Source organism: Caloenas nicobarica, chromosome 21 (assembly GCF_036013445.1).
Source record: "Caloenas nicobarica isolate bCalNic1 chromosome 21, bCalNic1.hap1, whole genome shotgun sequence".
Taxonomy (NCBI): Eukaryota; Metazoa; Chordata; class Aves; order Columbiformes; family Columbidae; genus Caloenas; species Caloenas nicobarica.
The window spans coordinates 2,530,610-2,558,001 of record NC_088265.1 but is presented as its reverse complement, the minus strand read 5'-3'; the positions used below and the strand labels follow the sequence as shown (position 1 = coordinate 2,558,001).

At 47.7% G+C, this 27,392-nt stretch overlaps 1 protein-coding gene across 1 annotated transcript in view; it reads right to left on the bottom strand.

The window, feature by feature from the left end:
• Positions 1-25,561, bottom strand: part of SYT6 (synaptotagmin 6) — a 29,511-nt gene extending 3,950 nt beyond the window's left edge. Inside the window, exons 1-6 of the mRNA XM_065649715.1 lie at positions 25,408-25,561; positions 10,104-10,440; positions 7,501-8,059; positions 3,313-3,433; positions 1,745-1,916; positions 883-1,033 (exon numbers count right to left, since the gene is read on the bottom strand). Coding sequence (XP_065505787.1) covers positions 883-1,033; positions 1,745-1,916; positions 3,313-3,433; positions 7,501-8,059; positions 10,104-10,440; positions 25,408-25,561 — 1,494 coding nt within the window. The remainder of the gene's footprint in view (positions 1-882; positions 1,034-1,744; positions 1,917-3,312; positions 3,434-7,500; positions 8,060-10,103; positions 10,441-25,407) is intronic.
• Positions 25,562-27,392: the final 1,831 nt, after the last annotated feature.

Sequence of the window (27,392 nt, the reverse complement as noted above, 5' to 3'; positions counted from 1 at the left end):
ACATTTCTAAGAAACAGGGTTTGATGCATATTAATTTGGAGTACTGTGGAGGATAACCAAGCCTGGTGTCTGCCTTCCAGTAGAGTTCAGTATCTGAGCTTCAAAGGGAAAATAAGATGCTTTTTTGTTATGTACTTTGTCTGTGGCTTTAAGGGAAAAATGTTTCCTCAGCCCCAGATCCTGTGGGAGGTTTTATTGCCTTTATGATACTATCGCTGGCCACAAATACTGGCTTTCCTTTCACACCTGAAGTGTCAACAGCATGCGTGCCATTTTCCACATCTCTCTCCTCCAGAATTTATGACCTAAATCAGGCAAAAACCCGAAGAGCCCTATAGGAGCATGAGAAAATGGAGTGCAAGGAGGAAGAAAATGCTAGAGATGGTCAAAATGGTACCCAGGCGTTTCAGCCTTATTTTATCATCTGGGGCTGCATCAAGTGAATCTTTTTCTCTGGAGATGCTTAGAGCAATTACATTTGTTCTATTTATTCTCCCTCAAAGGCTGGGTGATGAGTCAACAGAAAAATCTTTCAGGATGAAAAAAATTGAAACTTGAAATAGGCAATATCCCTGGACAATTTGTTCTGCAATCAGAACAGCATTCTCTTTCCTTACTGCTCTCAAGCTCTAATTTAAAAGAAAAAAAAAAAAAAACCAAACTAAAACAATACAGTAACAGTCACATCTGTAAATACAGTCCCCACTCAAGGAGCTATTTCAAGACAGTGCAGATGCTTCTTTTCCAGAGTTCATTTCTGGTGAGAAAATTCCCTCAGCTGTCATCAGAAATTCCCAAGTGAAAGCAGCATCTCTCCGAAAGCCTCGAACCAGCTCAGTCATGCAGAGCACATGCATTAAAAGGAAAGAATTGTCCACGCACCTCTTTGAAAGACTTCTTTACCTCCACTAACGGGTGCCAGTGCGCGATGGGCTTGCGTGGGTACGCCAGCATCTCATTCCAGTGGTCTCTGCCCAGCCCTTCAGCGTTGACCCCCACACGGCAAACCCCAATAATCTCGTTGTGACCCACTCTGAAGAACAGTAGAAAAGCAACACGGTTATCGCTCGCGCAGACTGTCCCGTGCACTATCCAGCCGAGACCTCTTGTTCGTACACCAATTGCTGCTCAGAGTGGGACCGTTTGGTTTCTCAGACAGGACAACAGTTTGCAGGACAAGTGAACAGCAAAGGGAACACAGCACTCAATAAAATGCCATAAAGCAAAGGACCAGCTTTACCGTACTCACTGTTCGAGCAGGTAATTTTCCATAACTGTAAATATCAAGGAGATTTTTAACAATATCTCACTAGAGATAGATCTTAAAAGGGCCTGACAAGAAAGATGGGGACAGACTTTTTAGCAGGACCTGTTGCGATAGGACAAGGGGTGATGGTTTAAAACTAAAGGAGGGAGATTCAGGCTGGATGTGAAGAAGAAATTCTTGCCCCTGAGGGTGGTGAGAGCCTGGCCCAGGTTCCCAGAGAGGTGGTGGCTGAACCATCCCTGGAGACATCCCAGGCCAGGCTGGACGGGGCTCTGAGCAACCTGAGCTGGTGCAGATGTCCCTGCCCATGGCAGGGGGGCACTGGGGGGGCTGGGAAGGGCCCTCCAACCCCCAAATATTCTATTATTCTATACCACAGAGCTGTGCAACCAGGGCTGTGATACTAAGCAAAATGGCTATTGAGCAGGAAAACCTGCACCCAACAGGATGTTTTCCCCTCCAGAGCCTCCCACCTACCGATCGTAATCCATGACGGAGATCAGCAGACTGACTTGATCCATGTTCTCTGGGGGGATGTCAAAGATTATTGCTTCATTGTAAGTGGGATTAAGTGTGTTTTTCTTTATGGTGGTTTTCTTCTTTTTCAGTCTTCGCCCATCACAGAGCAAAGACACTTTGACATATGGATCTGGAGAGGAAGAGAGAGAGAAAGGCCTTCTGGTTATGGAGGTTTATTTTGTTACTGTCACAATATAGAAACAGCATTATCAAAGGATGGACTGTAAATTACCACAAGCGAAAGGCAACTCTTTGAATGTACTTTTAGAAAAAAGGATGCCTGTTTATCCAACAAACCCACCATTTCTTGTACTGGTGTGAGTGCTGACACGAGGTTCAGGCACCAGAGAACCAGCACCGCAGCCTACTTGGAACGAAAAACCAGCTGTTTCCATCAGTTTTTCTGTGATAAGGGTCTGCAAGTGTAAGAAGGCCCCATCTCAACCCAAAAGCCCATACTCATCAGAAGATGACGACAGGCACGGGGACATTCTAGCTTGCTTTAATCGCATGGCCACAAACAGCAAACCCAGCGCTTTCTCCGAAGCAAAACCATAACTTTTTCAGCATTTGCCTAAAATAATAAGACGTAATGAAGCATTTTGACCATCCAAACAGGCAGTGGGGGTTATTTTACAGGGATCCTTTCCTGCACCAAAACTATCCAGTTGCTAACATTATGTAGCAGAGTTACAGTGAGCAGGGGAATTTTAAAACCCATTTTCCCGATGTCAGAGGGCAGCAAAAAGAAAAGGCATCAGGGCAACTCTGCTCCATGTGCTTTCACTGGCTGATCACGGCAGAATGCCCCGAGTTACAAACAGCTCCCGTTTGCTGTAACAGCTGCCTAGGCCATTTCAATGCATTTTCAAGTAACAGTAAATGTGCAAGGTATTATTACAGAAACACTGTATATGGCACCAAGCTCCAGCAGAGTAGAAATGTTTTCTGCAAAGACCTTTTACTGTATTTTTTCTGCCTTTTATACAAGTTATGCATGAAATTCAAATGCTATGATGTTGAGCTCTGGCGAAGAAACTGCTCTTTATGTTGAAATCCAGAATTGATGCATGCTGAATTTGCAAGCCAGCTCTTTGGAACTGTGAATGTATATGACCACTGTACAGAGGAATGCACGTTCACCTGGGATTTAGCCAGGTGGCCCATGATCCTTTCCTAATCTTGGGGTGAAACAATTGGTTCTGGCTGTAGGGGATTTTCTGGTAGAAAACTCCCTATTCACATAAAACTGCAAGGGCCAGTGTCTGAAGCGTCCAACCCGAGAGATGCATTAAATCTTTGACTCTGCAAACCCTCTTGTGGGGATGGAAACTGCTGGCAGCCTCCTTGAATAGCATATTCAGGTATATAATCACCCTCCTGGATTCATGCCCTTGGGAATGGTTTTTAAAGATAATTCTACTTTTAAAATTTCGTGCATACTTAAAACATGGGCAAAGCTTTGTCAGATGTTTCAGAGATGACACGGCCCCGCAGTGGGGTCCTTCCAGCCATCGAGCACCCACCTGAGTAACCAGTGATATCCATCGCTTTGAGATTCCTGCATTTAATGACTGTTAAGGTAAGGCGACCTGCAGTTGGCAAATAACAAAGGGAAAACATGATCTCTCCCAGGTCCACGCTTTCCTTCAATAAAACAGAGAACACATTATATTGGAAACGTGTAGGAACCAGCTCAGCTGCCCGCATCGTGAAGCTTCATGCTGGATTCGCGCAGCACTCGCTCTGAAACAGGCTTGTCTCTATTCTGTCATTTCCAAGTGAATGACACTTTACTATATGGCTGTGCTGTGGAATTTTTTTTTTCCTGTGTATCCCAATGTTATTTGGCTAAAAATGAATACAAGGAACAGGAGGAAAAATAAAAGATGTCCAAATGTGATTTACTTGGTAGTTACAGACCAGGGGTCATGGCTTTAATACAGAAGAGAAGCACGAAGGGCCCCATTTAGGAGCAATTGAGCTTTTAAGGTTGTAAAATCCTTATTATCGTTCGGACCACCAACCCCTTTGAGATGCCTTCAAAAAGCTCACAAACGCAGTATGAGGCATGTCTAGGTATGTACATAAATAGTGAATTAACCAGCAGATGGCACTCAGAAATGTTCGGTAGTTTCATAGAGGCAAATGCAATTTACTCTTTTAGTGCCCCATAAAACAACTTTTACACATAGCTCTTAGCGCCTCTTGTACGTGCAGCCTTATCTACTACACCTCCTACAATCCCATTCCATCATTGCCTTGCTCATGGAAATGCAGGAAAAAAAATAAACAAACCAAAAGTGTTCTCTAAACTAGAAAGCATTATCATCTGAAGTCAGCAGAAAGTTTTCTAAATACCCTCCAAAAGTGGATTAAAAAAAAAAAAGTCTTATTTTGTACATACAGATCCCACATCTGTAGAGCAAACAACTAGTTTATTTTTGGAAACAGAGTATTTGATTCATTTCAATGTGATATAATGATCTGCTGAAAAGAAATTGTAGCTGTTACTAGTAGAGCAATGGAACTAAAAAGACAAGTAAATGCATTAGGCACTTCAAGCTTTGCTAAGTGTTAGGAGAATAGATCTTGTTGATGGATGAGATTTTTGCCAAGTGATTTCCTTCTTGTTCTCTGGTAAGGCAAAGATTAGATATTTATTCTACTTAGACGTGCGGAATACTAATGAACGTTATATAAAAGTCTTGATTCTTGACAAGACTTCACTTGACTAGCAGATAAACTTTGAAATCTTCTCAAGCACAGAGTGTACAAAAGAAACAGAGGCAGCCAAATTTTTTCTGGACAGAGCAACCTATGAGTAGATTTCTAAGTCTCTAAATAAACATTCTCACAAGGTGCTATTCGCTGGTAAATAGGAGTTTAATACTCTCACCCACTCAGAGTTCCCACTCTGATCCCTCCTTTAATGAACGAAGGGAATCCTGAACAGCTTCCCTTTCCGTGCAACAAAATGATCTTGAGTCACAGCCTAATGAAATAGCTAAAAAATATTTACTGAGTTATTATTCTTCTACCTTTAGAACCTCTTGATGTGTCTACCAGGAGCTAAATTCCTTGTCTCACAATATATCACTACAGGTACCTCATTAAGGTTCCAGGATCATTTTCATCACGCATGGAAGAGCTTTTAGAGCCCCCCAGCATCTAATTCATTCATTCACAGTGTCTTAAAATGACCACTTAAAAATCATGTGCCCAAAATTACCGTTTGCTTTTTAAACCATGACACTTCTCGTTTCCTTTAGAGGTATTCTTCCTCTTTTAAGATGAATTGCTTTACACAACAAAGGGCCTGAATAAACAACTGTGCACTGAGGAGGCACTTGGTAAGGAGTGTCTGGAACCTGCTGCAAAACTACTTTTTCACCTGTCTCCAGCTCCAGTCAGCCGCTGCATCCCCCATTCTTCGCTAGAGACTTTACTGACAACAGAAAATAATTTAAAAGTAAGTATTCTGAAATTATGATTAGAATCGGTTGCTCTATTCCCAAAGAAATGAGCACCTGAACCTCCCTCTGCGTGCTGGCCGTGCGATGGCAATTGGCATCCAGAGAACTCACTGGGCCGGGTCTGTTCTTTCGTACGTTCTTTGGTCTGTGTTGGTTTGGGAGGGATGAGGGCAGGAAGCCTTGCACACACATGTCAGAAGAGAGCAGTCCTGTACGAGATCATGAGAGCCCCCTCTGGGCATCATCTCATCTTCTGTTCCTCTCGTTGCACCAAGAGGACCTGTTCAGCGTATAAAACTAACATAAATTGTTCTTTGGCCTCATTGTGTTAGGTTGAGAGGCTTTTCTTTGCAGTTATAAATACAGGAGAGCATAATGTGTCCTGTGGGTACATTATTTTCTTGCAGATTATAGACACTGGGACATTTTCAAAATTCATATCGATACCTCTTAGGAAATAATGGAAGCTCTGAATCAATAAGCTTTGCAGACTTGAAACCAGAAATGTTTCACTGATTCACAAGCTGTACAATCATTAATTAAATAGTTGAGTGCTAGCTATTCGAATAGCTTATATCATTGCTTAAGTGCGCTCCTATCTTCCTACCCACACGATTGATCTAATGTATTATTAGTCACCCAGAGCTTTCCTTGGGTGTTTCGAAAACTGTGTTTACCCTTCTCATTTTTGATTAAGCAGAAATGTCCTTGGGTATGTTACAACTGGCTGAGATGTACCAATATTGGCCCAGACCCAAAGAACGGCACAGGCAGAATGAGGGGATGGAGCCAAACGCGGCACTCGGCGTTTCTGCGGGAGCTCTGCGAGGCAGCTACACAAGGCGCCCTGGGCACGACGCTGGCTCTGCTCCTCTCACACCTTCTCTGGAGGCTTCCCCCTCAACAACGCTTCTGTTGGTGTCTCTCCACCTGTTTTTGTGGTGTTTTTTTTTTTTTTTGTTTGGGGTTTTCCCCATTCGATTAGTTTGCTTAGATAGAAAAACATCCACTGTTTCTTGCAGAACCACCCCGGCAAAACACAGAACATACACAGGTTAAAAACACCACCACGTTCTCCTGCAGCTTTGTGGTTTATGTGCTTTTCCTCCAGCGAGACCAAGCGTTAACCCCTTCCCAGTGTGACTCGTGCCCACTGGTCTTTTTCCTCTCACCTCTCCAGGCTCACCGCACTCTTCGTATCCCGATCACAGAGCAAGGGAAGGGAAATCCCCTGCCACCACGCAAGCGAATTCGCCCTGGGATTCAACCCCACGGCGCAGCAGAGCTGACAGCGAGCTGGGTCTCAGGGCAGATCTAACGGGCAGGTGCCTCCAAGAGGCGTCTGCTTGTGTGATGCCCCTTGTTCCTCTCCTGGCAACGCTTCGCCAGGCAAACGGATGCGCCCGATGCCTGCTTGCCTCTTTGCCAGCGTTTTGCCTTGCATTATCATCCATTAATCATAACGGAGGCGGCTTTTTTTTGGGCTTGAAAGCCAAGCGCTGTGAACACCCTGCTAACTAATCCCACTGCCTGTCCCCGTGGTTGGTCCTGCGCCTCCCTCCCGCCTCGCTCCCAGGCAAGATGCTCAAAAGGCAACACAGCATCGACTCATAGCATGCTCCCAGCAGCACCTCAGGGCACCTGGCAGGCGTCACGTAGATCTTGGCATCCTCAGGCAGGGATGGCAAAAGCTGTGCTGGCACAGAGGCAGGACGGCCGCTCTGTGCACCCTACCTGCCAGCCCAAAAGCTGCCTACCATGGCCAACACGCTGCATGGGCATCGTGTTCCCTGCGGTGCCCGGGTGCTGAGCTCCAGCACGTCACAGCTGCACACACGCGTTGGACCTCACCGCTCTCTTACAAAGTTACGAACAGGCTACGATGAAAGAAAAAGCACTAATAGTAGTGGCCAAGGGGTACAACTAGTGAGGAACACGGTACGGAAAGAAAAAAAAAAAAAAAAAGCTGCAGACTTGCAAAGCAAATGTCTTTTCAAACTGCTGACCGCAGTGCAATGAATATTGATATCTGAAAGTTCATTCGCCAGTAAAGAAAGCAGGAGAGCAAAAGTATGAGAGGAGCCGTGAAGGAAGTTGCGTGACGGATTTTTGCAAGGCGCGGGGTTGTGCCAGTCGCTAGGAAAGGATCCCCGCCTGTCCTGCCCTGGAGCTGCTCACCACACCTCTCCGCCAGGTCCCACACACCACGTTGCAGCCCCCTCCAAAGCAGATACTCACCGTCGTCGCATACTGGATGTCCTTCCAGAGGGTTGTCTCCCGGGAAAGATCCGAGGCCTCAAACAGGTTCTCCAAGATAACTTCTCCTATCATGTCATGTCTGGAGAACCTGTCAAAGTCAAAGACGCTCAGGTGGAGCTTCCTGCTCACCAGGTCCTCGTGGGGCACAGGGAAGTGGAAGGACTCGTCGAAGGTGGGATTCAGAGTCTTCCTGTGGACTCGCGTCTGGAACTTGCGCTTTCTGTCGGGCAGGAGGTAGATCTTCACGTAGGGATCTGAGCTGCCGCAGAAGTCTTTGGCTGGCAAGTCAAAAGCCCTGAGAATCCGGACAGTCAGCGTCTCATTCTCGTAGTCGTACTTGAGAGTGAAGTTAATTTTCCCGCAGGTCTTTGCTGCCTCTTTTTTGGGGTCCTCGGAGTCAACGGATTTTTGCTTATAGAGTTCAGGCTTAATGCGACCGATGCTGGTGGGCTGCTCAGCCACAGCCGGTGGGTCCATGCCGTAGTCCATGCTGGACACGTGCATTTGCCGAGGAAGGTGCCTTTTGAAGGAGATGTGCCTGCAGGAGGAAGACATGACAGCTGTACGGTTTTCCAAGGACATTTCTCTCCTTTTTCTTCCCGGATTACTAATGCTAGGAAAGCAGGGAGAGCACAAGAACGAGTGCAATAGGTGTTCCTGACCTCATTAGGGAAACCACGTGCGTTATGGAAATGAACACTGATTAAAGCAACTGATCCAGCAAACCTCCCAACTTTCAGATTATTTGCAGCAAGCTGCATTTTTTCACCTGTTGCACAGGTGAAACAGCCTACGGCTAAATATATGAGACCAAACATCTCCTTAACCGAGCCGCAGACAAGCCAGCGTGGAGACTCTTTCCCACCCTCAATCCTTACAATTCCAAGATACTGACACTAAGTGTCCCTCAGGCAAAAAACCTTTCAAAGCGAAAGAACCGCCACTGGCTCAAAAAACTGGGGTTTTGTTCTGGGTATCGCTGCTTCCAAACTTCTCCAACAGACTCTCATCACAAACCAACAGATAATTCTTGACAGGGAGGAACGCGCAGCCTCCTCTGGGAGCTGCCTCTTGCCTGGAGCTCCCCTTCAGCACAAGGGAAACTGTTTGTAAGCAAAGTTTAACCCGAGCAAAGCATAAAAGCTTTCTGTGGACTCGCAGCATTATTTCAGATCACCCGGTGTTTACAAGAGCAGTATATGGAGTTGTTTAACCATACTAAGGACTTGCACAGCCAGAGCGTTAGCTTTCGGTGATACGTGGTGCTCAGAGACCTCACTTCTCCTGGGCAGGTTCCTCAAAGGCATTTTGGCCTGGGCTGCGAGTCGGAGATCCCAAACTGCTGAGGTTTTTCCCCAGCATCCCTGGCCCTGGCTGCCTGCCCGTGGTTCACGCCGGGCTCTCTCAGTTGTGAAAGTGGGTTTGAAACCTTCCCACACACAACCAAGCCCCACTTTCTTTGTCCTGATTCAGACAGGCTGAGCTTTTGTGTTCTCCTCCACTGGAAAGGTGAAATGAAAGCAGAAGGACCGTAACAGGGAGGCCATCAGCTGTCCAAAAAACAGTGCGGCTAAATGAAAGAGTATGTGCCCCCATTGCAGGTGGCACCGTGTTGATTTTAACCCGGTCCTCTTCAACCAGAAGGCTGTGATCGGCGCCTTATGAATTCTGCAATGCCGTAGCGGATTTCTGAGCAACGTCTGTTTTCGCAGTCGCACTCTGGCGCGCATCAGAGGCACGGCCAAAAAAAGTGAGCAGAAGTGCTGGGGCACAGCCAGGACCCTGCGATCACCCTTTCCTGTCCTAGATTCACAGCCTTCTGTGTTGAGGAAGAGGTACCGTATTTCTCAGTATTCTTGCCGAGAAGGTGTCCCAAGGTTCTTACAGCCTTGCCCTGATTTACTGACTATGACGGTGACATCTCTGTCCCTGGCCGAGGCAGAGACGCGCACGGAGCACAAGCACTGAGCGCAGCTGGTTCTAAGCTTGTGCAGCGAGCGATATGTCAATTCTGCTTATCTAATTGTTTCTGCTAGGAGCCGCAACAACAAGAGAGCGCCAAAAAGGTCTAATTCTGTCTGACAGCATACCATCATTGATACTTCAGCCTGCCTCTCATGTTGGAGCAAAATTAAAGTGGCCAAAGCATACTGATGGCTTGACACAATGAGGTCGAGGCACAGTAACTGGGCTTGAATCCTCAATTTTTTTTAAAGGGCCCATGGTAAGGCAGTATTAACACATAGAATGATAGCATCGTTTTGGTTGGAAGAGACCTTCAAGATCATGAAGTCCACCCGTTCCCCCAGCCCTGGCACTGCCCCATGTCCTGAGAACCTCATGTCCGTCTGTCCAGCCCCTCCAGGGATGGTGACTCCAGCACTGCCCTGGGCAGCCTGTGCCAATGCCCGACAACAGTTTCATCTCCACTGTGTCGTATTTCTTTGGAAATCAGCTTTCCAATCTTTGGAAAGTAACCCAGCGTGTAGGTGGGAGTGCTTTCTTTAGCCTCCCTGAAGGCACCTGAACCTCAGGCTCCATTAAACGCTTCTCATCCCTGCAGGGCGCCGCGTCCCGCTCACCTGGTAGAGGACGCAGGCTCCGTCGTTTGCCTCTGCATCCGCGTGCGCCGCGTGATGTGGTCCTTCATGGACATCTGGACCTCTGCGGGGATGTCTGGTGACGTGTGGCTGATCTTCACCGCTGCCTCCAGGAAACTTATGGCGCCCGCGTCCTTGAGCTTGTCTGCCATGCTCTCCTTAGCGCAGTCTGCCTCGCTCTGCGAGACGGCCGGGTGAGAAGAAATGGCCTTGTCCCTCCAGGGAACCCAGCACAGCTTCCAAAAGAGAAAGAGAAAAACTGCCACCAGGGCCAGTCCACACACAATAACTATGACTGCAAGGAGGCTGACGGAGAGCTCTACAGGGGAGAGAAGGCGACAGCGACAGGGAGAGGGGAGGAACGGGGAAGGAGAAAAGAAGAGAAAGATGGTGAGAAAGCCATAGGTAAAAGGAAGAAATGCTCCAAACTGACATAGCACGACTAATGGAGAGCTCTTAGCAGGTTCTGCAAGCAGGAGTCAAACCCAAGTGAGCATCCCCAGATGGATTTGTGACCTCCTCCTGCCCCAGACACATCTGGGGAGAAACAGCTGCCTCCAGATCGCCAGAGCTATGAAGTTTTATACCGTGGTACTTAGACTGGCTATAAAATACCACCCTTGATTTGTTTTGTGATGGTGGCGAACTGCGGAGCCTGAAACTGAGAACTGCAGAACGGGATGATAGAAACAAGCTCCAGTGCTGCCCCGGCAGAATCGGCCTTTTTGCTCCATACCACAGGTGCTTAGACGCTATATTACAAAAATCTATCTACCATGATCCTGGATGCAGTTCTTCATACTTAACGTGCATCCTGGATGCAGATGTTGTACTATCAACGCTCACATCTTGTCAGATGTGCCCCTAGGGAATAAAAACTAAATACCAATACCAAAAAAGCCGCAAACAAAGAAAAAAAACCGCCCCTCGCAAGCTGCTGATGCAGTGAAATCAACCATAGCAGAATTCTGTATGGAAAGTACTACACATTCTTCCTTATTCTGAATAGCAGAGAAGCGGTGTGTGTTCTCTGAGTCACTTTTACCTCACATGCTATATATTTCAGCATTTCAGTCTTTTTCTGGAGAGGAAAGAGCTTCCATATCTATGGCTGAAGAATCGGGGAAAAAAGGAAGATATAGATAGATAGACAGATAGATAGATAGATATGATCTAGGCTATGAAATGATTCACAATACTTCAAAAAGAGAAAACATTGGCTATTTTTAATTCCTTTCTTACAGTGTATTCCCAGGTTCCCACACAAACCAATATTCCAACTCTTTGCATATATGTCTATGTTGATACAAAGGAAATATTAATAGTCGCAGTGAAGAATCTATCCCTGTTGGAAGCTGTTACGTGACAAAAAAAGTTTCTGTCAAGCTACTTCTGCCCGTTCTGAGAAGTTATATAGCATGCATGAATCTGCTAGCACACCAGACTCATTAATGGAAAACATCAGAAATAATCGGTCTTCTGTTCTGAAAACCTGTTGCCAGCTTGAGAAAGATCGTAGTTCATGTCACTTCTTGCTGAGCTGGCATTCATAATGTATTTGACAGGATTCACAGATACTTTTACGCATGACCTCCTGCTCTTTCCTCTGACAGCTCACAGAAAACACCGGCAGAAGGGATCAGGATTTTACAGACAATTTTTTAAGCATCTGCCTGGGGAGAATATTGGTTTGTCTGAAGATGACATTGAATTCCCCAAGACTTTTTCGTGACTTATTAAATATTAGTTGGACAGAGTTGACCTTAATTGACTTAATGAGCTTCCTCTTATGAATTTGAAAATATCAGTTACTTTGAAAAAAATAGCTAGTATTGAGAATGTTATGCTTTAAATGGGCTCTGTCTAAGGCAGAGCAGCACAGGGATGGTTCCGCCTCTGATTCACCCAACATTTCCACAGCCCTCACTGGAGCCCCTGACATGTTATTGCTCTGAGAATCATTGAATCATTTTGGCTGGAAAAGACCCTCAAGATCTTTGAGTCCAACCATTACCCAACACTGGCACTAAACAAATTGACTTCTTGGTTTGTGTTTTTACCCGTTTTGTAACATCTAAAACCTTTGTTATTGAATCTTACAACAAAGCTCACAGAATGGCTCAACACAATAAAACTTCTAAGAAGGTCATGACTTTCTACTGCCTTTCAAATAAAGGATGAGGTGGCCCAGGGCAGGACAAAGGGACAGAGGAGCAATTTAAAAGCTAAAAGCAAATTTAGGAAAGGGGGATCATTTCTTGGTCAGTCCAGCCCCTGCCTTGCCCTGGTAACCATGAACTCAGCTCAGCAGCACAGTTATCCATTTTGTTTCATCTCGGATGGGAACTAATTAAGAGAATATGGTGGAACTACCTTCCAGCTTTATGTCCCTGATGACTTCATAATACCCGCACTGAGTTACCAAAGGGGATAATTAGCAAAGTCCAAACAGAAAACGATTAATAATATGACAAAGCCATGATTACAACAGTCTATTAACTGCAAGACAATACTGGTCTAATTATGGCAACATTGATTTTTATTACTGTGAAGTAGATCCTTGCACTATCATTAAAGAGATTCATGGATAACTCTGAGTATAACGTGAAGAGTTATATTTAATATCTTGAAGATGTAATTTAGCTTTCCTTCCTCCCACTCCCCATAGAGAAAACAAAACATGTTTGATGGCTCTCTCAGCCCTCCAGCATCTATTAGTCATTCCAGCTACCTGTTGGATTTCAACTAAGTTTGAAAACCATGAGTGGAAGTTCAAGGCAGCTGAAAAAATTAAATACTTCAGGCTGAGGCCCAGTGTGGGCCCAGGCTCACGCGTGTGTCACCGACCTGTGTCACCGACCCAGCGATCCCCTTCCCGGACCCCTCGGCATCCGCCACCCCTCCGGGCAACCCGGGCCAGGCTCTCGCCACCCTCAGGAGCAACAATTTCTTCCTCACATCCCACCTGAATCTCCCTCCCTTGGTTTAAAACCATCACCCCTTGTCCTATCACAACAGGTCCTGCTAAAAAGTCTGTCCCCATCTTTCTTATCAGCCTCTTTTAAGTACGGAAAGGCCGCAATAAGGTCCCCCCGGAGCTTCTCTTCTCCAGGCTGAACATCCCAACTCTAATACATCGACCATTGCTCACACCATGTCAGGAGATATTTCCAGCCTTCTCTGTCCGTTTTTGCTACATTTTTCTATTACAACAGTGCTTGTGAGAATATATCGTTCTGTTTCTGCAGGGCTTTGTATAGATCATGCATTCAAATGATGGATTGCTACGAGAGTTATTGCTGGAGGAGAAGACAGGCAGCTCTGGGGCTACAAAAGACCACGTGAGGCATCTACCAACTGCTGATCTAATTTTCTCTCAATTGAGAAGCATCAGCAATGTTCGCCTGATTAGCTGAGGGCTGGAAATTGGGCATGAGAAACTGTGGTGAATGTCGGATGCCTGAGGCGGGGGCAGACGGGAGCACAGGACAAGAGCGGGGCAAAAGGAAGAGGTTTCCATTAAATCCTGGCTACAGACATGTTTGTGTAGCAATAACATTCAGCTTCGAAGCTTTACAGAGCAGGGACCGGATGGAACAGAAACCGAACGTTAAACCAACACAGCAGCACAGCATCCAGCAGCGCCAACACCCAGAGCCAAAACACGAAGCACAGCAGAGCAAGGGAATGACCCCTTTGGGGATACGGCTCCGGACAAACCCTGCACGGCGCCTTGGAGCACCGCGGCAAGCAGAGCACTTCGCAGCAGGAATTTTGAAAAGGAAACCGGCTGCCTTATAAATCGTGAAACGCTGCGTCGGATGAGAGGTGAGCTGCAGTGCAGCAGCGTGCGGTTCTCAACCAGCTCCTCATCGCCTCCTCAAGCACACTGCGGCGGTGGGGACGGTAACCGAGCAAATAGCAAAGATCAGGTTGCCCCTGTCACCCAACACAGCTTCAGCTCGTGTATCGGCAAGCAGCTCTGTTCAACGGAGCCCACGGCTCCGCAGAAAACAGGGCTGCGCGAGGGAAGCATCGCAGGGCTGCTCTGCAAAGTCCAGCTCCCTCCTGCATGAGGCTAAAAGGAGGTTTTATCCCGTTCACCCGCTCCCTCAGCCCTTGCAGCCCAAGTGTCGCACTATCAGCTCCCAGCAGATTCCTGCTGCCAGCACGGGCTCCGCAGGAACCCCGACGAGCCTCCTCGCCTGCTGCGCACACCCAGCTATGCCACGGATTACGGGGAGACAGACACACGAATGCTCAAACCGGCTATGCCAAAGTTTCAGTTAGATAGAAAAAAAACTTCTTAAAAATTAATTTGCTGCTACCACAGGGTTCCTGCCATGCAAGAGCTTATTGGAATGCAAACTATAAGCTTCAAAGGGAAGGATGAATCAGAAGCTATTTTGAGAGTAATTATATAAGATTATAAAACTCGAACCATCTCATTATTGCACGTTAAGTATGAAGACAACCTGCTTCAGAAGGAGACCTTGCAGGGATCCAGTGTTTCCAGCAACTACGATTTATGGTCCAAGTGCAAACAACCACCTCACAACTCCTGTCTAGACAAAACTTCCTTCATTAAGCAATGCCAGGGCTTTTTTCGCCATTTACTGTAATTCTTTAGGGGACGCAGTTCTATAGCTGGGACAATAACTAGTAAGTGAAACATGGACAACTTTGTGCAAAGTTTTGATCCTTTAACAGTTGTGTAATTTGTTGTCCTGGAAACCAGCTACCAGCTCGTTAGTGACAGCACTTGTGAATTCCCAAATTTTATAAACTCTGGTTCGAATTATAATTAAGGACAAAACATTTAAACGATAAATTTGCACACGGAATAAAGTTCTATTCCAGCAACTCCGGCCACGGCCGCAAGGAGCAGCCTGGGTCTGGGTGCACACGGGAAACCCGACTCAGTTTCCCTGCGCTGGGATGGAGACGGCGGCAGCTCGGGGCCCTGGGACCCCCCCGAGCATCACTTGTGGGGGGCACCGCCTGCGAGAAGAAAAGAGAGATGGTTTTATTTTTGCTTACATCTCCAGGGTACAGCTGAAGCTCCTGCTATGTCTTGATTCGGAGGACACCTGTGCTGCCCTCGTCCTCGGGAGGGACCTTCACACCTGATGGTCCAAGGCAGCTGGTTAGTCAAGGGCACCGAACAGGGGAAAGGTGGGGAAACTAGAGGCTGTCGCTCCCCTTACTACCTGGCGTTTTTCAGTTTATGGTTTGGTACTTTTAACATCCAGGGAACAGACAGTAAATGCACACAGGTACGGGAGAGGGGGATGCACCAGTTCCCCAAGCTAAGTTTAAAAAAAGCAGAAGGAATTCAGGGGGAAACACCGAAAGTGATTTCCAAGTGCAAAGCCAATAATGAGGTACCTTACAGACATGTACATATATATTTATAATAAAAAAAGAGAAGATAGACACATACATATGAAAATGGGCAATACGCCAAAGGAATGCAATGTAAGAGGAGACCTCGGTAAGATGCAGCTTGTGCTTTGCTCGCTGAAATAGAATGGAGAAAGATTAAATTACAAAAAAAAAAAAAAAAAAGGCGCAAAGGTATCTGCATGCCTTCTACATACAGGAGAAGCCTCCAGGATATCAGGTTCTGGACAGCAAAACACAACTACGAAATACCATGTAACCTTAAGAAGAGCTCAGCGAAATCTCTGCTAAGCAGTGATACCAAATCCCGCATCCTTTTCCTGGTTTATGTATTAAAGGAGACAAGCCAAAAAAAAAACCAAACTTCCTTCCAGCCACAGTACAGAGTGTTTCAAAAAGATGGACCCGGTTTGAAATCAGGTCCATCTTTTTGAAACACCCTGAACTTTTTGGATCCAGGGCCATCTCCTACAAGAGGAAAGAAAATCAGACTTTCAAGCTTGGAAAAAGACAACCCGTTCTCCCTCAGCCACCTTCCTGTAGATCGAAGGTGATGGGCAGCTCGGTGAAAGCCCACGTGAGCTGAATGTCTTTAAAAATCCAGATCAGACCGTCACTGTCGCATTGCCCACTAGTGACTACGGGCTTCGTACACAACGCTGCGAGTATCCGTACCCAGAGAAAATAACTCATACGCATTAAAGTGGCTGTGCCCCTGCAGAACAGCTGGCCAGGAGGACACTGATCAAAGGTTTCTGAAGACCGAATATGTTGGTATTTAGTGGTGATTGACCCACCTGCTGATTCGGACTTTCTCTCCAGGCTGCATCAAAGGCACATTTGTTACTCAAATTTTTGCTGGCATGTGCAAGCAGAAGGAGAACTTTGAGCTGTCAGCAATGCAGCATTCCTGTTATCAGAAGTGCCAAAAAAAAAAAGTTCCAAACCAAAGGAAACATTCCCCAGTGACTTAGGTTGCTTTGTGTCTTAATCAGCTGTTCTCTAGAGTATTATAAACGAGATAGCAAGAGTTGCCATTGCTTTATGCCTAACTGATGACAATCTGATGAACTATTATAAGCCACACTGCTTACAATTATAGTACATAGCTGTGGGCTGATCCCATGACATTTTATCACAATATGCTGTAGCAACATCTGTAAACGACTCGGCAGCGCTGAACACACACGGTGTCCCTGGGCTGGGGTTAAAAACTGACACTGAGCATCATCTTTCTCCCATGGTGAGAGTCTGCACATCCAGGACCCGAGCCGAGCGCTGAAGATGTGCCCGGGAAGCCTCGCTGAGGCTCTTCAACACGACGGGGAATTCTCTATCCAGACCTGGGCAGAGAGCAAAACATCGTAACATGGACCCTTCTGGGATGTAGAAATACAACCGCGTTTCAACCTGCGATGCAAAGAAAACAAGCAAAAGATGTTCACTGTCACTCTGTCTCCCTTAAGTGGCCAAAGATGCTGGACCTTATAACATTTCCCTTCAAAAACATGGTCAAAGCTGTGGGTGTTGTGAGACCTCAGAGAGGCCGGGGCAGCAGCGTTTGGTGTCCAGGTTGGCCACGTCGGAGCTGCCGCCTCTCTGCCCTTCCCCTTCCACGGGAAGACTCAATTTTGGGGAAATGCTTCCCTGCGGCTTTCTCTATGACTCCATTTTGGTTAAAATAAAATAAATAAAAAATAAAAAATCAGGTTGCTGCAAAAAGATCTCAGGATAAAGCCTGACTGGGAGCAGAATCAGGGTCTCTTGCCATCCCAGGCTGCAGCCCCGGAGCGTGATCCTCATCCCAGTATGGTACTGGGCAGCCACCAACCCTGCAACTGGGATTGCACAAGAGGACACAGCCTGAGAACCCGAAAAAGCAGAGGTCAGCCAGGGGAGGGCAGAAGATGTTTCATAGACAGTCCCCAGCAAGGGACAAGGCAGCCCAGAAAGCTTTCCAAGGCTTTCCTTGGGCTGGGTGTCCCCGGAGCCTCTCCAGGACAAGCGGGCTCCTAGACTGCAGGGGAGCGTAATTTCCTGCACATTTAATCATTGCACTTAATAATTCCTGCACACTTAATAAGTGTCCGGGCCTATTTGCCCGGACCTGCCCTACAGGAAACCCAACCCAAAAGATGCAGGATTCATCCAGAACTCCGCTGGCTCCAGATGCTGCAAAGCCCAGGTGATGCGCAGATCTGTGTCCTCAGGAGCCCAGGTTGCCAATTAAAGCCACCTAAGACCCAGTATGGCCACGTTAGCCCATGTCATGCCCTCCTGCTCTCGCCTCTCTCAATTTGCCAGGCTGATAATCCCTGGCACACACAAGACCGGCTGATTTGCGCGGCCAAACAGCAGCGTCGTGTTCAAAGAGGCTCCGGAACGATGCCCCAGCCGCCCAGAGACCCTGCGCTGGGATGCAGCAGTTCTGCAAAGAGCGTTTCTTTGTTCCAGCTCCGCGGAACCATCAGGGAACTTCCTCCCCGCGTGGCTCTGCTCCTGTCATCAGCTGCTGCTGCTGCTGCGCCCTTTAGCGGGTAACAAAGACGGACCCTTAACCCCCGGACCACACGGCAGCCACGCCAGCAGGCTGGGCTGCCCCATCCTGCAGATTTCTTAAACAGATTCTGAGATCCCTTTATTCCTTTTCCAACAACTCGTGTCAATCCATACTGTGCAGCTCAGAATCCTCTTAACGCGAACATTTTGACCAGAGACCGGATTCGAAACCGAGCTCAAATAACTCCGAGCGAACGCTCGCAGACGTCCAAGAGGCGAAGGGCTGTGCACAGACCGCGCTGAAGAGGCGCTCGCTGTACCCACCTCACCCTCTGCTGTCACAACAGCACATGCATTTCTTCACAGCAGTCACAAACGTGCACAGAAAATCAAATACTTACAGTACCAGAGGCACTGGTGTGCTCGGATTTCTGGGCAATTATTACCCCACGGAACCAAATACTCCGGCGCTGTGTGTCTTAATGATGGGTTTGGAAGGGCTCGTGTGAGCTGAGCTGCTGGCATCCTGCCCTTCGGCTCCGCTGCTCGGGTTCCTGTGATGTTGTCAAACACTAACCTGCCACAGCAGAACAAACCGAACTAAACACAAAGGCGGCCTCAATCGGCACCTGCAGTTTCACTGAGCACAAGACACCTTGCAGGATAACTTTCTTCCTTCCATAGTCATGGAAAATGTACAGCCACTCCAAATATCCCTTCTCTGTCCCCCGAGGGTGCCATTTTACAATGTATAAGTATAATTAAAGACAATGCATGGCAGAGAGACAAATTACATCTCTCCCAAACAACTGCCAGTGTGACTGCTCTTAGTGAGTGCACTGGATTGAAACAATAAGGGCTGTTACAGAGAAGCTTCCTGATTTTACAATATGCAGATAGGAAGGAAAAATATATATTATCATCTTTGGAAAAGAAATAACAAATGTTAGAGGTAGAAAAAGCTGCCCGACCAACATGAGATGGAAACCTGGGGTCCTAAGGAAGAATATACAATTGTACCTAGAAACATCGACAGTAAGAAGAAGAAACAGGTAAGAAAACCAAAGGTAGGTGACACTATAGTTAAATGAAAAATTGTATCAGACATGAGACCCAGTCACGGTTCCGTTTTTATTCCTGACCAGCGAATGCACACGTCAGTGAATACATGGGGTGTGCAGCAGGCTGTGCACATTGCGCTGGTTTGACTTCAGCAAAGCAAAGATGTCCAGCAACAAACACCTGCGAACAGGAAAATATCAGCCTCTCAGAGTCATCCCACAAAACAATGGAGAAGATCAGAGTCTGAGCTGCTCTGCCCTGATTTGAACCAGCTAAAAGCACACGCTGGGTTTCAGTGAAACGTCGGGAGAATACTAAAAGCAGAAGAAAATGTTTCAACGGCAAAGACAGAAACTGCTGAAGCAAAATGTTTGTTAAGCAAAAGAGGACCCCGATTACGAAAAAAGGCAAAAAATTAAGAGAGTGACTTCAGAAATGTGGACTTACCCAAGAGGTGTGTGCTCCTCAGCCCGGTCCCTGGTCACTGTCCTCAGCCTGCTCCCACACTCAATTAACACCAGCAGCAAGCTGGCTGCCTGTTTCTATGGAGTTTGAGATGCTGAGCCCTGACTATGCATGAGGCTACTGCAGCTGCACTGGAATAGGCTCCCAGGTCTGCAAAAAAAACCTACAAACATCACCAGCCTCCCCGGACGGCTTCAGGAATGAATCAACCCAACAGCAATTAGGCAGATGCAAACCTGCATCTGTGCAGAGAGGTGCTTAGGAAGCTCCTGAACACACACTGCACACAGCTCCGAGGGTGCATTTTATTTACCGGGACCATCACCGTGCACAGCCCGAGGCAGCTGGAGAGCCGTAGATCCACACACAATACATAAGCAGAGGCAGATGTTTCACAGACAGGCTATATAATCTGTTTTCCCCTGGATTTACGCTGCTGGTTTTAACCTCATTTTAATATAGTTTTGCAAACCTTCCTCTGGCAGCAAGGTTTGAACCTGACGCCATCGGGATCAGAGCAGAAACCCGTTTCACTCGAGCTAAAGAGCAAATGTGCTGCACGTAGCTCCAGCAGGCTCTTTTCCTGCGGGTGGACCCGGCGCTCGCAGGGGAAGGCAAGATCCATTTTGCAAGTGCATTACCCCGTGATAAGAAAGATCTTCGCCCCAGGGTGCTGCTCCTCACATGCCCGGCCTCTGGAAACGCAAGCTCCAGTGATTAATGTCAGCTCTGCCTGGGTAGCTTTAAACATGTTGACTGTTATATTTACTTAAAATACACTTGAATGGTGGTTCAGAAAAGTGTGTTATTACAGCTGGTAAGTAAATTCAAACCTTGTCCTTATTTCATAGGTAGTGGCTGTAGGCGTCCCATATCAGTGAATGGGCATGTCATCAATTTTCCCATTAGTCAAACTATCCTGTCAAGGGATCATTTTTTTTTCCAGGAAAAATACTCCAGAAGCAATTTCTCCATGCAAAAGTGATCTTTCCATATCAACATTCCTGCAATGAAAAAAACCCACCGAACCAAACTCTATTGCACAAAAATTCACCCCTCTTTCTGCCTGCAGCAGGAACACTTATGTATACTTGTGGGTTTAACATTTTAATAGTATTTGCAAAGTGCCAGGAGGACGTTCAGCGCTGTACAAGATGTACTGCCTGCATCATGAAGTTTAAAAAGAACAGTTCACACAAGGGCAAAACACTAAATGCGCTCTGAATTATTGTGGGATCAGAGCACAGAAGAACAGCTGACAAAGTGTGCCAGGAAACAGAAATGATCCTCCTGTCTCTTCTTCTGGTTTTGCATTTTCCCCGCACTGTCCTTTTTCTTCCTCTCCCTTCAGCCTTCACACCCTGCACCGGGAAAGCACAAGAGCATTTTGTGCATCGCCCTTCGTGTCCTGGGCTTGCTGTACAGGGCAGTGAAGCTTTTGCAAATGGATGCACTGAGGAAAGAAAACAAACAAACAAACAAACAACCCCCCCTGCTTATGTTATTTAAAGAAGGATGTGACACGGTAGTGCTGGAGCTAGAATTAAAACCCTGGGGTTTGTTCCCAGCTGGTGTAAATTCCCTTCCGTACCCACTCACCGTCCTTTAAAGTCAGCAAGCATCACGCGCCACAGGCTCCAGTCGTCCTGCACCAGCTCTGCACGCGCGTTTCAGAGCGATCATTTTGGTTTTCAGTCTCTCTGCGGAGCCAAGTTTGCATCTTCTGTACCATCCCCTGCTTGGCACGGCATCCCAGGATGGGCTGGCAGCCCCTGTCTGCAGCCAGACCCGGCACCGGGCACGCTTCAAAATGGATCATTGAAATGTTTTATGAACATTTCTCCAAGCCACTGGAACAGGAGTCCTTAAAATTAGCGCAAATTTATGATTCTGCTGTATGACCTGGTTTATTGGTTGGCCTCTAAAAGTTTGGGTAATGGCAATAGTATTCTAACACACTGTGTGTGATGTACTGGAAGTTGGCTTTTTCTTGTTTTCTTGTTTCTCTTCCTTAGAAAAAGCCATAAAACTGTTTTGTCTGTTGCCTATTAGCATGACAGGAATCCTTTCCTCCCTCTGCCCTGGGGAGTAGGATTTGTCCCCCTGTTTCCCAAAGCCCTCAGATCCTGTTGCTCTGCAACAAGCAGCTCCACTCCCAGGGGCAGAGGTGACATGGGGTGACATGGGGTGACATGGGGTGACACGGGGTGACACGGGGTGACATGGGGTGACACGGGGCGTCTCACTGTGCCCAGGGCAGCGCTCCCAGGGGGTTCTGGCAGCAGGGGCTCCCTGGCATCATCAGCCAAGTACTTTGCACTTCCAATTATAGAATCATAGCATCATTTTGGTTGGAAGAGACCCTCAAGATCACCAAGTCCACCCGTTCCCCCAGCCCTGGCACTGCCCCATGTCCTGAGAACCTCATCTCCGTCTGTCCAACCCTCCAGGGATGGTGACTCCAGCACTGCCCTGGGCAGCCTGTTCCAATGCCCCACAGCCCTTTCCGAGAAGAAATTTTCCCTAATATCCAACTCAAACCTCCCCTGGAGCAACTCGAGGCCATTTTACTTCAGTAGGGCTTGCCCCCAGATTCTCTCAGCTATATCCCAGAGCACTGCCTGCATCCCCAGGGCAGAGAAGTGACGGATCCATTTATTTAAGGCACACCGCCGCGGTGATAAGTGTTGTCCCTATATCACAGGCATTCCCACTGCCTACAGCTTATGCCTGTGTGCTCGTCACACTCCCAGCCTCGCTGCACAACAGCTGAGGACCGGCAGGGAAGAGAGCTGTCAGATGGAGGGAGCGACGGGGGAGGATTTCAGATAGGCACAACAAAAGGATGCTGCATCTTGCTCGATCGCAGGGCCCGCAGCCAAGAGATCGGTTCTATTCCTGGCACCGCCGCGGGCCAAACTGCAGGCAAAGCTCCCCCTCGCAGCCCCACCGACGCATCCGCACCAAAACCTGCCTCTGCCAGACACCTGGTTTTTCTGACATATTTGCTGCTGGGTTACTAGCCAGCGGCAGCAGCCTGCAATGCTCCTTTGTTGGCTACGCAGTAACGTATGGCATATTGGAGAAACGCTGCAGCTATATTTCTTTTAGTGACTTTAAGGAGGAGAATCAGCTATTGCATAACCCGAAGTACAGCGTAGAGGAGCATTGACTTTATGCACAGTACGCTTTCCACATTCAGTCCAAAATGGTTCAAAAAAAAAAAAATCACTGCATGAAGCAATACTCTGACATATACTTACATAAACTGGTCAGTAATATTTTTGTATTCACGGGTTTTTTTCCACTGTCAGATGGAGTTCAAGAAGGCTAGGGATACCTGGATAACTCCTTTGCAAATCCACAGCATCCCCAGAAGATCCTGCTCTCCATCAATACATGAAACATCCGAAAAAAACCCAAACCACCTCTCAGGGTGTAACAGTGAGCAGAGTGGTGCAGAAGCAGCCCTGGCTCCAGCTTGGCACCGCTCGCAAAGGGTGCAAACTTCAGCGAGACACTTCACAAGCCAAGCTAATTCAGCCATTAGCTCATAGATTCATCCAGGAGGTAACAGAGCAACAGAGAAGCCGCTGACTTCACATGATGGTGACAAATAGGGCCAATTTGAGCCCGGCACACTTTGCCCGCGGGTTGCCGAGGCTGCGCTGCGCGGTACGGCACCGTCTCAGAGTCAAATCACTGCTCGTCACCGCACAACCTCACTTTTTACTTGCATTTCTTTATGAGGAAGGACTCGCTGGGTCTGAACGTAGGACTCCAGGGAGCCGACAGCGAATTTGTTTAACATAAGTGTAAAATGGACAAAGCACGAATGCAGATAATTAGATAAACATCCAGACTAATGGGAAAGGTATCTCATGAACAAAACTGGTACATTAGTTAACGCTTAATGCAAACTGATTGGTTTCTCATGCTGGAGCAGTTTTACATCCAGGCATTTGAGAAATATCAGTACTTGTTGGGCCCAAACAGTGTCTTTGGTGCTGTCTAGACATAAATATGGGCCAGTTGTGCAGAGCAGAGGCAACGGCAATACCCTGTTTCCCCGAAAATAAGACAGGGTCTTATATTAATTTTTGCTCCAAAAGATGCCTTTTTTACATGTATAGCTGCCTGGACACTATTGAAGTTGACATTTTTATGAACCGTAACTAGGGCTTATTTTTGGAGTAGGGCTTATATTTTGAGCATCGTCAAAAATCCTGAAAAATCCTGCTAGGGCTTATTTTCGGGGTAGGTCTTATTTTGGGGGAAACAGGGTAGCTGTTAATGCAGCCAGTGCAGCCAGCCCAGCATGACTTACCCAGGGCAGTGGAGTAGAAGCTGACGCTTAAACCAGAGATCAGAGCAAACAGATGCTTAAACCAGAGATCAGAGCAAACAGATGCTTAAACCAGAGATCAGAGCAAACATTCGGGATGTTAAAGACATACGATGGTGTGATCCTGCCCTGCAAATGAGGTCCTGAGTAGGCTGCACAAACAAATGCAAGTCTGTCCAGTCAGGGCAGGCAGAATGAGAGCAGTACAGGAAAACATTCTTTTTGGTACCAAGGTAAAAAATCATGAAGCAATGCAGTAAACTATTTGCAGCAGAGCAAACAGCTGCACTGGGTGCGATGCATAAGGACAGTACAGACAGTGGTAAGAGGCCTTCAGAATGAGCAGGTGTAAAGCAAGGTCATTTTAAGACGACGATTAATTTACGAGCAGAGTGGGATGTGGAAGGAAGGTGTTAGGCTGGACCTACTGGCAAAATGGTGATGGAAACACCAGGGCAAGCAACAGATCCCGGTGGAACCGGAGAGCTGCCAGAGTCCGCAGGGTGCCCATCGCATCCCAGCGTGAGATGCTGGCGGGAGGGGCAGGAGAAACCGAAGCAAAATGACACAGAAAGCCTTGGGCAGGGGTTGACGGGCCCTGTGCTGCACACGGGCTCTGCACAGAAAGGAAGGAAAGTTTCTGCGAACTTCTGCTGTGAAATCAGGCTGGGCTGGTGGATCACGATCTGCAGAAACCTCAAAGGAAGCGCGCTCTGCCAGTGTCCTAACACGCAAACAACTTGCAGCACGTTATCAATAACGCTGAAAAGCGTGGGATTTGGGTTTTTTGCTCCTCAGCTTGTGAGTCTGGGATGTAAGCTCCCCCTGCCAACGCCTGCTGAGGTTACAGCAGAAGACGACATCTCTGTAACAAGAAGCTGCGAGCAGAAGTGTACAGAAAATTAACTGTTTTGCAATAAAGAAATAACCCTCTGCAATTAGAGCACTGTGCTTGCCCTTGATTCACCACCGACAGGTCAGAGCGTCTCCCTGGCCCTGCGAGCTCACAAGGAGCAACTTCAGGGAAAGTAAAACAAAGACATGAAAGTACATTAAGATCCCTTAGTGGTGAACAAAAATCCATGCAGGTCCCTCCTTTTCTCCGAGATAACAGCAATCAGTTCCTGAGATAACAGCAATCAGTTCCTGTCATCTCTGTTACTTAAAGAGGCTTTTTACTGCTTTGTATTGGATACGAGATGGGAGTCTATGCTTTTAAAAAAACAAGAAACTGTCATAGAAACTTCATGCCATTAAGCACCTCCCTCACCAGCACATAAACCCTCATCTGCGCGGCCATCCCCGGCAGGCTACACCGCTTTGCATCAACAGGTGAGGTAGCACTTGCACCCAAAACTTCACCGTGGAACAAGTGTAAAGGGAAATAACCGCTCAAGACCGTTTCCCCCAAGTTTAACGCGGGGCTTGCAAACGTTTCCCTCCCTTTATGAGCATCCTCCTGCCTTCCTCCGCTGTCAGCAGCCCCCGGAGCAGCCGGGGCCAGTACTGTACCTGGCTCGGAGATGGACAGGCTCTGGTCGGAGGGCAGCAGGAGGAATTCCCTGCAAGTGTCCAGGTCCAAGCTGGGCAGGCTTTTCTTGCGGCACAGCTCGGTGACAATGCGCACCGCCTTCTGACAACGGCCGTCATCCTTGGGACCGCTCATCTCCCACACCGCATCCTCCGCTGGCCCCTCCGCTCTCTAGGAAAGTCAAACTAGAAGAGGGTTTGCTTAGTTTTGCTCACGCAGGCGGGTTGCACCAGTTCCACCCTCCGGCATAGCAGCACCTGAGGGACGGACAGACGGACACCCTGTGCCAGGCGATGCTCCAGCTCCACAAACCCTCCCCAGCATCCAGCTCGCTGCGGTCCTGATGCTTTCTTGCCTCTGAGATCAGAGATCTGTTCCCTGCCAAGGCGTGTTCCAGGCAGAGAACCTCCTACCGAACTCTTTCTGCCCTCCACACAACATTGTTAAAGCTGCAGCCCAGATAATTCTTTTAACGCTTTCATTGCTTCACCCTTCTCCAGGTGCGGGGTTTCAATTTCCTTCCCCAGAGCAATTTTGCAAAAAAAAAAAAAAAAAAAAGAAAGAAAAAAAAAAAAAAAAGGCGAATGCTGAAATGTTCTGGCTGAGGATGGCACATCATCAGACAAGAGAAACAGGAACACCGCACAAACTACTTTGAACTGCCAAAGGCAACATAAGAAAAGCAGCAGGTTTTATTGATTTGTTTGTACCGGTCCTAACACAACGGGCTGCAGATGGCAATAGAGATTAAGAATGCCATTTTATTTCATAATTAGATTTATTTTATTTTCTGCAGTGTTTTTTTTTTATTCCTATTGTAATTTAGCAGACAGGTCATGCCATATGACAGAGCTACACTTTTGAACAGAGAATATGTATTTGACAGGCATTGGAAAAGAAGCAATTGTATAACAGGCAATTAAAATTATGTACAGCAGAGTGATTTCTTGCAGCTTCTGGAGCAGAGTTACAAATATAATGAGCAGACTGGAGAGCCAGGGCTGAAGCTACACAGGTCCCTCAGCCCCACATCGCACCCGAGTATGTTTAGATTCATGTCTCTGTGTTTGTTTTCTCTGTTAATTACTTGCTGAAGCACTTTGAGCCATCACACCACCTGAGTCCCAGGAGTTGCACAAGCACCCAGCGCAGCCCAGGTCCCGTAATAACCCCCCAGCCCAGGCACACAGGGCAGCAAACCTCCCCAAACCGCCGTATCTGCATCCCCAGGCTGGGAACCGCAGGGTCTGGTGGAGTCACCATCCCTGGAGGGGTCGAACAGATGCTGGGATGAGGTTCTCAGGGACATGGGTCAGCGCCGGGGCTGGGATAACGGTTGGACTCGATGAGTTTGAGGGGCTTTTCCAACCAAAATGATTCTATGAACTGGCGTTGTCCCGGCGCTGCCCACACGTCCCCCACAGGTCAGCACGAGCGAGGTGCCCGTCCCCCCGCTGCGGCTCTGCTGCGGCTGCCGCCCCTGCGCTCCCCTCCCTCGCTGGCCGGACAAAACCTCCTGCAGATCCTCCACCTGCTGTGCTGCTGACTCGCTCCTGCGTTGCATGTGGCAGCCACACATCGCTCCAGCACCCCTGTGCAGCTGGAAACAGGGTGCGTTTGGTCACACCAGCCGTTCCTGCCCGGGCCAACGTGTTTTGGGCAGAGCAAGGCACCTGCCACGGTGCTTCATCCAGCGCGGCGACCTCCGCCTGGCGGGAGCAACTTACCTACCACGCACAAAAAACTTCCGTTGCCATGACAACACGAGTGCAATTTCTTATTAACACAGCCGTATCCTACAGCTGGTCACAAAGAGACACTTTTAATTAGACACTACCATCTCCCGGACGGTGCTGCATAACCTTCTCCTCAGACTGAACTTGTACTGGGAGGTCGAATTGCTCCCGTAAATCGCATTTCCACCCTCCAGCACCAACAGCGGAGCCCTCCCACGCTCCCGGGGACC